We start from the raw sequence: 16,558 nt of genomic DNA on the forward strand, positions 1-16,558 counted from the left end.
TCTTGTGTACGTGCCTCCGCTACCAGCAGACCTCCCTGAATTAAGAAACCGGATTGAAGCAGCTGTTGCTACAATCACTGAAGACACACGTAACAACGTTAGGGAAGAACTCGGCTATAGACTTGATGTGTGCCGTGTGACAAATGGTGCTCACATTGAACATTTATAAGGTTCTTGGCAAAACTGTTTCAGTTGCTCTATCATTTGACATATCATTTATAACTGTAAGATTAATGTAATAATTATTATAAAGCGTTAAAACCCCGATATTCGTTTATAAACACCCTGTATATAAATATGAGAGAGGGGATGGAAGTTTCTGTGGAAATATCGCCACAAGAACCCAAGAGGCAGGATTAACAAAAACCTCTGACTGGAGCTGCCAGAATCGCTTTTTGATAAGAATTGCATTCGGAAAAGACCATACGTCTATGGCGTTAATTAGTGCGAAATGATTAGAAAGTGTTCCAATTTGTGAACTAAATCAAACGGAGCTATTTAGCAGTTTGCAGAGAGTGCAGATTTACACTTGAGCAAGGGACGTAACAACATATAAATTCGATTAAAGAGAAGCAAACAGGAAAAAAAAAATCTGTGTAGACCACACAGTTTGCACCAGTGTAGCAGCAGGCGTTAAGCTGGTTGCTGTATACACTGAGCCGCCAGAAGCCATGAGATGGTGATACGCAAGTATACAGATGGCGGTAATATCGTGTATACAAGGTCTAAAGGGGCACTGAATTTGCGCAGCTGTCATTTGCAGTCAGGTGATTCATGTGAAAAGGTTTCCGATGTGATTATGTCGCCCGACGGGAATTAATAGACTTTGAACGCGGACTGGTAGCTGGAGCTAGATGCATGGGACATTCCATTTCAGACATCGTTAGGGAATTCAGTATTCCAAGAACCACAGTGTCATGAGTGTGCCGAGAATACCAAATTCCAGGCATTTCCTCTCACTACGGACAATGCAGTGGGCGACGGCCTTCACTGAACGACCAAGTACAGTGGCGTTTGCGTAGAGTTGTCAGTGCTAACAGACAAGCAACACTGCGCGAAGTAACAGCAAGAATCAGTGTAACCGTTACGACAGTGCGGCGAAATTTGGTGTTAATGGGGTATAGCAGTAGATGACCGACGCGAGTGCCTTTGCTAACACCAACCATCGCCTGCAGCGTCTCTCCTGGGCGCGTGACCATATCGGTTTGATCCCAGAGGACTGAAAACCATGGCCTGGTCACATGAATGCGATGGTAGGTTTTGACTGTGGTGCACACATGACGAGGCTGTGGATCCAAGTTGTCAACAAGTACTGTGTAAGCTGGTGGTGGCGGCTCCATAATGATGTGGGCTGTGTTTACGCAGAATGGACAGAGTTCTGCTTATGTTCGGCTACTTGGAGAGCATTTGCAGCCATTCATGGACTTCGTGTTCCCAGTCTATGATGGAATTTTTATAGATGACGACGTGTCACGTCACTGGACGATTCGAGCAAATGACTTCGCCACCCAGGTCCCCGACATGAATCCCATCGAACATTTATGGGACATAATCGAGAGGTCAGTTCGTGCACAATATCCGCAGCGGCAACACCTTCGCAATTATGGACGGCTAAACAGGCAGCATGACTAAGCATTTATGCAGGAGATTTCCAACGACATGAAGAGTCCATGCCACGTCGAATTGCTGCACTACGTCTAGCAAAATGACGTCCGACACGATCTGAGGAGGTATCCCATGACTTTTGTCGCCTCAGTGTATAATGAAAATTGCCGTCGCGTAAGTAACCGGTAACGTGAACACCTATTTAGAAAGAAATTCTTATGTGCTATTTAATTAAGAAACACTTATGTTGAGACCTGAATGCGAGCTTATGCCGCAATAATAATAACAATTATAGACAGGTCAATACTGTGGGAAGTTCTCCATAGCAATTGAGAAAGTCTAGCACAGTACTTCCTAAAAATCATAATCTCCTGTACTTCCCTGGTGAAGGTAGGCTGCGCGAAGCATTCACGCAAAGTTCATTTCAACTGTCAGGTATCTTCGCTTGGCGTATGGACTTAGGACAGGGGGGTGGGGGGCTTTGGACGAGGGGATGGATAAATTAGAATGTGGTGCTGGTAGCGAGAGGACCGAGAAAGATAGGATTTTCGAATTGCGGTGACATGAAGAAAGGTGAAGACATCGAATTTCAGTAAAATGGAGGACCATGGTAAACAACGATTTTGGTTAAACTTGTTATGGTTTTGCGATGGAAAATGTAACTGAACAGATAGTAAAACAATGGCTAATTTCAAATAAGTATTTTAATTGAGTGAACTAGGCGATAAGGAATACACTATAATAAACTCTGTCATTAATGTGGGTAGTGTCATCTCAGAGCACCCAAACTTTAAATATAGAAGGAACAGTATTATTATTAAGTGTAGTAAGGACTGCGTTTCACTACCAGGCACATAATCGGAAGAAATGCCAGTGACGGAAACTGTACTTCTATTAATTAATCGTGTAATCATCAAAGTTGATGTAAGACAATATCTGGTGAAAAGATACATAAAAAGCACGGGGAGTGTTAAGCTGTGTTCGGCTTCTGTTAAAAGGAAGGAAGAGATTGAAACCAAGTGTCGGCAAACAGCCAACCTCTTTCGAGAATCACCTAGAGTGCTGACGAGCTTAAAAACGCGGACTTTTCCTTTATATTTTTCCTGCCTCCTTTGTCCACTTCCATAGGCGTAAAATAAAAAAGTGAACTTTTTCATCTTACTGTTTTCTCTAAGACAGTCAGTATACGCGTGTTTCGGAAACCTCAGCAACGTTAGGGGAGACAGTCTTGTCATTCTGAGCCCTTAGTGGTATAAAAGTTTCGTTTGCAGATAAAGTAAATTATTAATTCACGAATCAAGCGCACAATAACAACATTTCATTGCACATGACAAGTCATATTAAAACGTAACAAGTTAATAACCACAATGAACATAAAAGAATTAAGTCTAGTTCTTATACCAATAATTACCATAAAACATATCTGCATTTTACAGATCTGAATAAAATTATCCACTGATGATGGTACAAATATGCTCTAACATGTTTTTGCATTTAAAAAATAATTGTTTGCCTGAATTCCTCTTACAGTACTTCACTACTTGTACTAGATTTATCGAAAATTCTCTGCACTTTGTAAAGTGATTCTTATGAACCCACTAACTTCTTTTTGCTATTTTCCATGTATATGAATTAATAATTTCAAATTTATTGAACAAAACAAGATACTAAAGTAATAACAGTAAAAGATACTGTTAGTTTGCACCAAAACTAATTTCCAGTTTGAGTTGTTGTACTATCTGCGACGTTAGTTCATATCTTTTATTGTTGTCTACATAAAAACTCATCGAGAACGTGTGTAGGAGTATGTAATATTACAGTTAATATGATCTTTTCATGTTTCATTATACTGATTTCCTTTGTAAGACATGGAATCCTAAGTTAGGCAGTCAGCGATCTGTATTATTTATTATAAACTTTAATAGTCTTGATCACAGTACAATGTAATTAAACATAGACGGTCTTTGGGAGTGAGTACCAGGTCACCAGCATTGTGAAGCCTAATGCAGGATTGGCGCAGGTGACTGTTAACATAGGGGGGTTATGTAGGGATTTTACTAAAGAGGATCAGGTAGTGATTGTGGGTGGGGCTGGTAATAGTATTGATAGGGATGGGGAGTATGACATAGATGGTGACCTGGAAAAGATAGCCACTCAGACTGGTAACACGAATGTGCATTTCGTGGAACTGTTTCAGTGTCACGATCGGCCTCATCTTAATACAGCCATCAAGCGTAATAACATGAGACTTGGGGGTGCGCTGATAACAGAAGGCATGAGTCACATTTCAGTGGTGTCGGTGGAGTCTATCAGCAGGACAGGTTTCATTAGACATGGCCTGCACCTCAACAGGTATGGAAAGAGGAGGTTGGCAAAGCTTATAGGTGACAGCACGGTGGGGGTGGTGGGATCACTCATCGGAAAATTCCTGTACTAGTGGGTGTTAGAGCGGCACCTTTTTTTTAGATTGAAGTCAGCTGATAGGCATTCCTGCTTAAGGGAAGTCTCTCTAACAAAGAAACCACTTTCGACAAAGCTTGGGTATCCAAGTAATGGGGGAATTAGTATATTTCATCAAAAGATACAAGGTATTAGAGATAAAGTTAGTGAACTGCTTATAGATGTTGACTCTGAAATTAGTGGTATATCTGAACACTTCTTAAATAAGGAGATAATTCAGAGGCTTACTTTACCAGGATACAAGTTGGCTGGCAGCTTTTCTAGGAGCTCTTTGCAGTGTGGGGGAGTAGCAATGTATGTGAAAAACGGTAACCCATTTGAGTCAATTGATGTTTCAAAGTACTGCACTGAAAAGGTGTTTGAATGTTGTGCATGTGTGGTTAAATTTAGTGGAGTTAAACTTCTAACTGTTGTTATTTATAGATCCCCTACTCTGATTTCACAACATTTTTGCTAAAGCTAGAGGAGGTTCTTGGTTCACTTTATAGGAAATACAAATAGTTAGTTATATGTGGTGACTTCAATATTAATTGTATAAGTGATTGTGAAAGGAAAAGGGTGCTGGTAGACCTCCTTAATTCATATAATCTTATGCAAACCGTATTCTTTCCAACGAGAGTGCGAGGGAACAGTAGAACAACCATAGACAACATTTTTGTTCATTCCTCATTACTAGAAGGGCATTCTGTTAGGAAAAAGGTGAATGGCCTTTCAAATCCTGATGCACAAGTTTTAACTCTAAAGGATTTTTGTGCTGCAACACATGTTAAATATAGTTATCAACTTTTTAGGAAAGCTGATCCAGTTGCTGTAGAGACCTTTGTAAACCTTATCAAGGAACAAGAGTGGCAAGATGTTTATAGTGCTGATACAGTAGACGATAAATATAATGCTTTCCTCAAGACTTTTCTGGTGCTCTTTGAAAGTTCGAAACAGGGTACTAGCACAAACAGGCAGCCTTGGTGACTGACTAGAGGGATAAGAATATCCTGTAGAACAAAGTGGCAATTATATCGAAACATTAGAAACAGTCAAAATCTAAATGCAGCAGCCCATTACAAACAGCATTGTAAGGTGCTTAAAAAAGTTATTAGGAAGGCAAAAAGTATGTGGTATGCAGATAGAATAGCTATGTCTCAGGATAAAATTAAAACCATATGGTCTGTCGTAAAGGAAGTGGCTAGCCTGCAGAGACAAGTCGAGGATATAGAATCAGTGCATTGTGGGAATGTCCGTGTTACTGATAACTCGCATATATGTACAGTATTTAATAATCACTTTCTGAATATAGTAGGTCAACTAAATAGAAACCTAGTTCCAACAGGGAATCATATAGCGCTTGTAGAAAAAAGTGTTCTGAGACTGTTACCTGAAATGCTTCTCCATGATACTGACAAGAGGGAGATTGAGTTAATAATTAAATCACTAAAGACCAGGAACTCTCATGGATATGACGGGGTATCTAGCAGAATACTGAAGTATTTTTCTATGTATGTTAGCCCAGTACTTAGCCATATCTGTAATTTTTCCTTTAGGAGTGATCGGTTTCCTGACCGATTAAAGAACTCGGTAGTGAAGCCACTTTATAAAAAGGGAGACAGGGATCATGTTGACAATTATAGACCTATTTCTATGCCATTGGTGTTTGCTAAAGTTATCTAGAAGGTTGTATACAGGGTGTTACAAAAAGGTACTGCCAAACTTTCAGGAAACATTCCTCACACACAAATAAAGAAAAGATGTTATGTGGGCATGTGTCCGGAAACGCTTAATTTCCATGTTAGAGCTCATTTTAGTTTTGTCAGTATGTACTGCACTTCCTGGATTCACTGCCAGTTGGCCCAAATGAAGGAAGGTAATGTTGACTTCGGTGCTTGTGTTGACATGCGACTCATTGCTCTACAGTACTAGCATCAAGAACAACAGTATGTAGCATCAACACGTTAGTGTTAATCACGAACGTGGTTTTGCAGTCAGTGCAATGTTTACAAATGCGGAGTTGGCAGGTGCCCATTTGATGTATGGATTAGCACGGGGCAATAGCCGTGGCGCGGTACGTTTGTATCGAGACAGATTTCCAGGACGAAGGTGTCCCGACAGGAAGACGTTCGAAGCAATTGATCGGCGTCTTAGGAAGCATGGAACATTCCAGCCTATGAATCGCGACTGGGGAAGACCTAGAACGACGAGGACACCTGCAATGGACGAGGCAATTCTTCGTGTAGTTGACGATAACCCTAATGTCAGCGTCATAGAAGTTGCTGTTGTACAAGGTAACGTTGACCACGTCACTGTATGGAGAGTGCTACGGGAGAACCAGTTGTTTCCGTACCATGTACAGCGTGTGCAGGCACTATCAGCAGCTGATTGGCCTCCACGGGTACACTTCTGCGACTGGTTCATCCAACAATGTGTCAATCCTCATTTCAGTGCAAATGTTCTCTTTACGGATGAGGCTTCATTCCAACGTGATCAAATTGTAAATTTTCACAATCAACATGTGTGGGCTGACGAGAATCCGCACGCAATTGCGCAATCACGTCATCAGCACAGGTTTTCTGTGAACGTTTGGGCAGGCATTGTTGGTGATGTCTTGATTGGGCCCCATGTTCTTCCTCCTACGCTCAATGGAGCACATTATTATGATTTCATAAGGGATACTCTACCTGTGCTACTAGAACATGTGCCTTTAGAAGTACGACACAACATGTGGTTCATGCACGATGGAGCTCCTGCACATTTCAGTCGAAGTGTTCGTACGCTTCTCAACAACAGATTCGGTGACCGATGGATTGGTAGAGGCGGACTAATTCCATGGCCTCCACGCTCTCCTGACCTCAACCCTCTTGGCTTTCATTTATGGGGGCATTTGAAAGCTCTTGTCTACGCAACCCCGGTACCAAATGTAGAGACTCTTCGTGCTCGTATTGTTGACGGCTGTGATACAATACGCCATTCTCCAGGGCTGCATCAGCGCATCAGGGATTCCATGCGACGGAGGGTGAATGCACGTATCCTCGCTAACGGAGGACATTTTGAACATTTCCTGTAACAAAGTGTTTGAAGTCACGCTGGTACGTTCTGTTGCTATGTGTTTCCATTCCATGATTAATGTGCTTTGAAGAGAAGTAATAAAATGAGCTCTAACATGGAAAGTAAGCGTTTCTGGACACATGTCCACATAACATATTTTCTTTCTTTGTGTGTGAGGAATGTTTCCTGAAAGTTTGGCCGTACCTTTTTGTAACACCCTGTATACAAGGTTATTGGAGCATTTAAATTCACATAATTTGCTGTCAAATGTAGTGTTAGGTTTAACAACTGAAAATGCTATATTCTCTTTTCTCTGTGAGGTTTTGGACGGATTAAATAAAAGGTTGCGAACGCTAGGTGTTTTCTTTTATTTAACGAAGGCTTTTGACTGTGTTGACCACAAAATATTACTGCAGAAATTGGACCATTATGGAGTAAGGGGAGTAGCTTACAATTGGTTCGCCTTTTACATTAAGAACAGAAAGCAGAAGGTAATTCTCCGCAATATTGAGAGTGATAGTGATGTTCAGTCCCAATGGGGCACTGTTAAGTGGGGCGTTCCCCAAGGGTCGGTGCTGGGGCCACTGCTGTTTCTTATTTATATAAATGCTATGCCTTTTAGTATTACAGGTGATTGAAAAATATTTCTGTTTGCTGATGACACCAGCTTGGCAGTGAAGGATCTTGTGTGTAATATTGAAACATTATCAAATAATGTAGTTCATGAAATAAGTTTGTGGCTTGTGGAAAATAATTTGATGCTAAATCACAGTAAGACTCAGTTTTTACAGTTTCTAACTCACAATTCAACAAGAACCAATAATTTGATCAGACAGAATGGGCAATTATAAGCGAGGCGGAACAGTTCAAGTTCCTAGGCGTTCAGATAGATAGTAAGCTGTTGTGGAAAGCCCATGTTCAGGATCTTGTTCAGAAACTAAATGCTGCTTTATTTACCATTAGAACAGTATCTGAAATAAGTGACAGTTCAACACGAAAAGTAGTCTACTTCGCATATTTTCATACGCTTATGTCATATGGTATTATTTTTTGGAGTAATTCATCTGATTCATAAAGGGTATTTTTGGCTCAAAAACGGGCTGTTCGAGCTATACGTGGCGTAAGTTCGAGAACCTCTTGTCGACCCCAATTCAATAGTCTAGGAATTCTGACATTACCCTCACAGTATATATTTTCTTTAATGTCGTTTGTTGTTAGCAATATTAGCTTAATCCCAAGAGTTAGTAGCTTTCACTCAGTTAATACTAGGCAGAAATCAAATCTGCTTGTAGAATGCGCTTCCTTGACTCTTGTGCAGAAAGGAGTGCACTACTGTGCTCATCCATTTTCAATAAGCTACCACAAGAACTCAAAAATCTTAGCAGTAGCCCAAACACTTTTAAATCTAAACTGAAGAGTTTCCTCATAGCTCACTCCTTCTATTCTGTCGAGGAGCTCCTGGAAGAGCTGAAAAATTAAGCAAATTCCAGTGTTACATTGTTGATTTTCTTTATTTAAACTTACTAATTGTCGCCTGAATACGTTTCTTATATTTCATTTTATCTGTTTCTACTATCGTGTTATAATTTCATGTATTGACTCGTTCCATGACCATGGAGTCTTCTCATTAATTTGGTTCCACGGAATAATAAATAAATAACAGTACAATGTAATTAAAAATAGATGGTAATCGGTTTCAGTTGACTAGCAAACCTGCAGAAATAAATAGAAAAACTTAATTCTACTTAATGTGAAAATCCCCTAACAGTATTTAGAAAAACATACATTATTTATAAAAGTTTTACAACATTATAAGTAGTAAAAACATACCACCTTAATAATATAATGGGTACCTAAGTACATTGTTCGCCATATTTACACTATTACTAAGCGTAATTTGTCAGTTTCCAAAGGCAGGTCAAAGCATGAATGTTAGCATATAAAATCAACAGGAGAATAATTGCTACGTGTACTTGCCTATGACTGCTGTGGTTTTCCAGTTATTACTGACAGGGAGTGTACAATAAGGCACAATGGTTTTGCGAGAAAAAAAAACAGTAACGTTTCAACGACAGTTTTAAAATTATTGAAAAAGTACAAAAACACTCCATCTCTCCTTCCTTAATTTCAGTTATTATGCAGTTCAGTTATTTCAGTTACTATGCAGTTTCTGTGAAATTTATATTATACTGGTGTTATCGATTTCATGTACGTTTTCACATTTATCTCAGTAATTTTGTGTAACAAGTCTAGCTGACAGTTAAACATAGCTCTGTATAAGTAAACAATAAAAAGAACTATATATAAAGCGTTTTGCATATGTGACAATATGTTGTTTTCTCAGTCCGATGCGTATGAATAAAAAGAGTACTCGTAGCAGCAGGAACTCGTGTCAGGCTAAATTTCTTTTGTGTCTTTCTCTCTCTCTAGGGCTATACCGGACGAATGGGACTGCGAAGTAACCGAATGGTCTCAGTGGACGGAGTACATCAGTAAATGTCGCCAGGGGGCTCAGACAAGGGATGTGCCAGTCAGACAGCAACAAAGTGAGGAGTGTAATGTACATAACGTCATGAATATTGAGCAAACCGAAGTCTGCTACGGTGTGCAAAGTAAAGACTGCAGTCAGTCCGCTGAAGAGGAACAAGAGTTTCGGAAAGTAAGAACACCAACAGCTCACATCTTATTGTGTTATTTTATTCTGTATCCGCTGTGAAAGATTTTTCCAATTTCGGTTTTTTTCCGAACATGTAACCTTTCTGTTCAGTTGGTTCCATATACGAGCAAAACATATTCCCAGTGACTGAGATGTTACGGCAAAGAGTAGTGTCCGCTCTTATAAAGTAAGAAATCAATTGATTCTCATATTGTTGTCAGGTAAATGGCAATTTCATACTGGGGTAATACGCTAATTATCTTTACCATAACTTCATATTCACTTCCATCTTATTTAATCGTGAGACATGTCAATTACTTATTGGCAACATGAAATTTTGTACCTTTTGTGGCCTGTGGTGCGATATCCTTGCGCTTCTGCTCGTAATAATGATTTTGGGTACTCCAAAAATTTCATTAGGAACTGTGTTAAATTATTTATAGGTTATACTCCACTAAAGTGTAAAAATACATCTCAAGGAATAAACTTTTTCCTACAGTAAATTTTATAATGAGTTCTAAATGATACGTACAACACGACAACAAGTATCGATATATATTTCACTAAACAAGTTTTCGGTTTTGTAAAATAAACTAAAGGCTTCACGTAAAAATTTCATAATTTACTAATGCAATATTAATTTGCAGCGTATTTTTATGAGCTGATTCAGTTGCTACTAGATGATAGAACAAGTTATTATGTTTGGGTAATTAAAGTAAATGCTGTGGCACGATATATCACGATCTAATGACAGATATACAGTGTGGTGACACACGTGCCGTTTTCTTTTATTTCTTCTGATTACCTTGGCAGATGAGGATTAATGAGCTACATATACGTCTAAGTATATTAAAACTAATTACTATTGGAGCATTAACAGTAAACGAATGTCTTACAGTACACATATGATACTCTGGCTACTGTTTATGTTGAGGATTGAGTGGCTCACTCTGCATGTTGTTCCAGCTAATCCCATAAAACCCAGACACCAAACTTGATTCCACCATCATAAGCACCTCTACTCACAGCTCTCCGTTATATCGCAAAAACTATCAAGAATTAGCACTACTCGTTCTCTACCACGTAAATCTGTCGTATTGTATTGCCTCCTCTTAAACTCATTTCACACAGCAAAGAAAGCTCTGTAAAGCAATAATGTGATGCTGCAGGACATATGATTTCGAAACTTTCACATTTCATCTCTTCACGATAATAGACGTTAAAAGAAAAAAAAATCTGTGGAGCTTTTATTTACAACAATAAATCATTCCGCCATATCTACACGTGCAGATATATAGATTATTCCTTGAAACGTTAAATTCTGTTCAGTCAGTGACACACACAACTCATTCTTGTGCTAGAAGCGAAATAAGGTGGTTACTGTCGTTGTTAGATAGTTTTATGTCCCTTGGCTCATTTGTACGACTACTCGCAATGATGCAGAATGTAGCATTTTATATTCATATTATTCTTCGATAAAAATATACCCGTCGTCTAGGGCCAGCGTCTTTGACTAGTAACAACTCCGTCCCGGGACTTGACACCGCCACTACTTAAATTTTCTATAAAAATCATTAGCAGTAGTAGCCGAAGACTTCCAATAGAAGAAGACATCCTCATTTTGCCAACGGCCTTGTCAAAGAAGGTGGAGGAGCAGACAGATATTCAGGGCACTTTCTTGTCCTTTGGATGGGAAACTGCGCCTCCAGGGAGAAAGAATCAGAAATGATCTATATCTACATGATTACTCTACAATTCACAGTTAAGTGCCTGGCAGAGGTCTCATCGAACCACCTTTAAGCTCGTTCTCTACCGTTGCCCTCTCGAACAGCGGGTGGAAAAAACGAACACTTAAATATTACCGTGCGAGCTCAGATTTCTCTAATTTTATTATGATCATCATTTCTCCCTATGTAGATGGGCGCCAACAAAGTACTTTCTTACTCTGAGAAGAAGGTTGCTGTTTGATATTTGATGAGAAGATCCTGAAGCAGCGAAAAACTCCTTTGTTTTAACGACTGCCACCTCAACTCGTGTATCATATCCGTGGCATTCTCGCCCCTATTTCGCGATAATAGGGAACGAACTGCCTTATTTGACCATTCTTAATGTCCTCCGTCAATGATATCTAATGCGCCAGACCACACAGCAATACGGATGCACAAGGCAGCAGAAACCACGTAATTTGTGTCTACAGGGCATGTGACCTGTAACTGAAAAAGTGCCATGATGATCTCTCCATTGGCAAAAGAGTCCGGATTAGTTCCCACTCAGATCTCCGGGAGAGGACTACCGAGGGGCAGGTGACCACGAGAAAAAGATTGAATAACCAACGAAAGGATAATGTTCTACGAGTCTGGCTGTGAAATGTCAGAAGTTTGAATGTGTTAGGCAAGATAGAAAATACGAAAAGGAAAATGCTAAAGCTCAATTTAGATATAGTGAGGATCAGTGATGTGAAATGGAAAGGACACAAGGATTTCTGCTCAGACGAATATAGGCTAATAATATCAGTAGCAACAGAAAATGGTATAACAGAAGTTGGATTCTTTATGAAAAGGAAGGTAAGGTAGAGAGTGAGTTATTGTGAACATTTCCGTGATACGGTTGTTCTCATCAGAATCAACAGCAAACCAACCACGACAACAATAGTTCAGGTACACATGCCAACATCCAAACCACAAAATAAAAAGATAGAGAATGTATATGAAGATATTTAACCGGTAAATCAGTACGTACAGCTAGACGAAAATTTTATAGCCATGGGGGTTGAAATGAGGGGCTAGGGGAAAAAGTAGAAGAAAGGGTTACAGGAGAATACGGGCTTGGTAGTACGAATGAGAGAAGAGAAAAACTTATTGAGTTCTGCGATAAATTTCATTAGTAATACTCAATAGTCTGTTCAAGATTCACAAGAGGAGGAGGTATACATGGAAAAGGCAGGGAGACGCGAGAAGATTCCAGTTAGATTACGTAATGGTCAGCCAGAGATTCCGATATCATATATTGGATTGTGAGGAGTACCCAGCAGCAGAAACAGACTCAGATCACGACTTATTAATAATGAAGAAAATGAAGAGTAAGCTGCAGTTTACGAGACTAGTCAGGACGAATCAATGCACAAAGAATTGGGATACGGAAATGCTAAGGAATGAAGAGATATGAGTGACGTTCTCTAAAGCTTTAGATACTGCGATAATGACTATCTCGGTAGGTAGTTCAGTTGAAGAGGAATAAACAACTGTAAAAAGAACAATCACAGAAGTTGGGAAGAAAAACATATATGCAAGGTAGGTAATCGGAACGAAACTATGGGCAACAGAAGAAATACCTCAGCTGATCGACGAAAGAAGGAAGTCCAAAAACGTTCAGAGAAATTCAGGAATACGAAATACAAGGCAATTAGGAATAAAATAAACAGGAAGTGCAGAGAGGCTAAGGCGAAATGGCTGCATTAAAAATATGAAGAAATCGAAAAATAAATGATTGTCAGAAGGACTGACTCAGCTTATACGTAATGTAGTGATTTTTTCGTGTGTATATTAGTTTGTATGGGTGTGTATACTTGTGCTGTTAATAACACATCGTAAGATTACACGAGGCTACATACAACATATTCACTACAGCTCCATTCCACGAGCAAGTATTTTTATTTTTGATATTGTTAAGACTTTCTATATTCAAGTGCCCGATAAATAAGTCACTTTGAAATGTCTGTGCAGACCTAAAATAAATTAGGATCAGCTCGTTGTGAAGCACCTTTATCTGTTGCATTTAGAGAATATTTCATGGTTGTAATGGAATGCCTTTTCAGATGAATAATAATTTATGCTTTGGTATGTTCTTTTGGAGAAACACATTTTGCGTGGTAAACTTATTATTAATTCAAAGCTGAGCACTTTCTTAACTATGAGAATCACTTCACTTAAACAAAAGATAGCCGTGAAGCGGCAACAACAAGGATCTATTTTGATATCGATAAGACTCTTTGCAAAATGACTTAAATTAACGTGACTTTAGTCTGTTTATTCAAGAAATTAATTGTAACCCATCTCCTTGTGGTTTTACGCTACGTAATATTGGAATAATTTAAAAAAGAAACTGCCATTTTCCAAATGGCGGCCAATAATACCAATTACCGCTCACGCTGTACTGCATGTTATCAATCATTAAATAAATGATCATTTAATTTTTCATACATGTAGGGATGCTAATGATACTAAAATACGTGCTTTAGTTATCAATAACAGCAGATATTTACCGGAAATACGATACAAAATACATACGTCTGCGTTCACGTCTTTCTAGCAGGAAGATTCGAACCAGAGTTAAAAGATTATCAAATTCTACTTATATTGTTTTCATTGTTCTGAGTATCTTTACTACTAAACATAGATTATCATGAAATATCCATCCTGCTTTCATATACGAATACATCAAAGTAATTAATATTTTTGCGTACTTTTTTGTACACAGAATAACAGTTCGTTTCATTGGGTAAACATTTCATGTCAACCATAAATAAATGTTCCTTGTTCCCAGCGGACCAGTACATTAAACAAACTTCGCTGAAATTAAAAGCAAGTATAAATTCTGAAGGTATCAGGGACCAAATACAGGGACCGAAAGGCTATATACAATTTGTAAAGATACCAGATGGCAGGTACAAGAGTCGAAGAGCATGAAAGGGAAGCAGTGGTTGGGAAGGGATTGGGACAGGTTTGTAGCCTATCCCCGACGTTATTGAATCTGTATATTGAGCAAGCAGTAAAGGAAGCAAAAGAAAAATGTGGAATAGGAATTAAAATCCATGGAGAAGAAATAAAAACTTTAAGGTTTGCTGATGACTCTGTAACTCTAGCAGACACACCAAAAGACCAGGAAGGGCAGTTGAACGGAGTGGACAGTGTCTTGAAAGCAGGATATAATATAACATCAACAAAAGCAAAACGAGGGTAATGGAATGTAGTTGAATTAAATCAGGTGATGCTGAGGGAATTAGATTAGGAAATGAGATACTTAAAGTAGTAAATGAGTTTTGCTGTTTCGGAAGCAAGATAGCTGATGATGGTCAAAGTAGAGAGGACATAAAATATAGACTGTCAATGGCAAGGAAAGCGTTTCTGAAGAAAATAAATTTGTTGACATCGAATATGATTTAAGTGGCAGACAGTGTTTTCTGAAAGCATATGTGTGGAGTATAGCCATGTATGGAAGTGAAACATGGACGATAAATAGTTTAGATAAGAAGAGAATAGAACCTTTCGAAATGTGGTGCTAGAGAAAAATGTTGGAGGTTAGATGGGTAGATCACGTAACTAACGAGGAGGTACTGAACAGAAATGGGGAGAAAAGGTATTTGTTGCACAACTTGACCACAAGAAGGGATCGTTCGGTAGGACATAAGTTGGTAGGACACGTTCTGAGGCATCAAGGGATCACCAGTTTAGTATTGGAGGGAAGCGTGGAGTAAAAATCGTAAGGGAGACCAAGGGATGGATACAATAAACAGATTCAGAAGGATGTAGGTTGCAGTAGTTACTCGGAGATGAAGAAGCTTGCACAGGGTAGAGTAGCATGGAGAGCTGCATCAAACCAGTCTCTGGACTGAAGACCACAGCAACATGGTAACACTGAGAGTACAATGGGAAATTCACTGTTAAATACAGGGGATAGACCGGACAGTTGGAAAATGTACATTGAAAGTCTCTATAAGGCGGAGGACTTTTCTGATGACGTCATAGAAGGAAACACAAGAGTCGATAGGGACGAGATTGGAAATCCAATATTAGAGTTCGAATTTAAAAGAGCTTTGGGAGATTTAAGATTAAATAAGAAGGGATACACAACATCGCATCGGAACTGCTAAAATCATTTGGGAAGTGGAAATGCAAAGACTATTCACGTTGATGTGTATAATGTTTGAGACTTGCATCATACCATCAGACTTTCAGGAAAATACCATCCACACAATTTTGAAGATAGCAAGAGCCGTCCATTGCGAGGATTATCGCAGAATTAGCTCAACAGTTCATGGATCCAACTAGTCGACAAGGCTAAAGAGTGGAAAAGAAAATTTAGGTTGTGTTAGACGATAATCAGTTTCTCTCTAGGAAAGGTAAAGACACCAGAAGGGCAGTTCTAATGTTGCGGTTGACAATGGAATGAAGAATGAAGAGAAATCAAGACTCGTTCACAGGATTTTTCGAGCTGTAAAAACCATCCGACATTGTAAAAAAAAGGGTGCAAGATGTTCGAAATTGAGATAAAAATAGGGATAAGCTATAGGGAAAGACAGGTAATATATAATAGGTGCAAGAACAAAGAGGGAACAACGGTAGAGGGAGACTAGCAAACATATGCTCGGATTAAAAAAATTGTAAGGCAGGGTTGTAATCTTCGTTCTCCAGTGTTCAATCTATACATCGAATAAGCAGTGTCTGTAATAAAAGAAAAATTAAAGAGTGAGAAAAATTCAAGGTGAACAGATATTAGTGGTAAGATTCGCTGATGACGTTTCTATCCTCAGAGAAAGTGAAGAAAAATTACAGGATCTGTTAATTGGAATTAATAGTCTCATGAGTACAGAATATGGACTGATAGTAAATAGAAGAATGACGAAAGCGACGAAAAGCAACAGAAATGAGAACAGAGAGAAACTTAACATTAGAGTTGGTGATCGCGAGGTAGACCAACTTAGAGGATTTTACTACCTAGGTAGCAAAGTAACCAATGACAGTCGAAACAAGGAGGACATCAAAAGCGGGTTAGCACATGCAAATAGGGGATTCCTGGCTAAGAGAA

At 39.0% G+C, this 16,558-nt stretch overlaps 1 protein-coding gene across 2 annotated transcripts in view; it reads left to right on the forward strand.

Moving 5' to 3' along the window:
- LOC124789810 (spondin-1-like) overlaps positions 1-16,558 on the forward strand; it is a 190,945-nt gene that overhangs the window by 132,574 nt on the left and 41,813 nt on the right. For both annotated transcript variants that reach the window (XM_047257291.1, XM_047257290.1), the window contains exon 10: positions 9,529-9,757. In XM_047257291.1, coding sequence (XP_047113247.1) covers positions 9,529-9,757 — 229 coding nt within the window. The remainder of the gene's footprint in view (positions 1-9,528; positions 9,758-16,558) is intronic.

This window comes from Schistocerca piceifrons, chromosome 3 (genome assembly GCF_021461385.2).
Source record: "Schistocerca piceifrons isolate TAMUIC-IGC-003096 chromosome 3, iqSchPice1.1, whole genome shotgun sequence".
NCBI lineage: Eukaryota > Metazoa > Arthropoda > Insecta > Orthoptera > Acrididae > Schistocerca > Schistocerca piceifrons.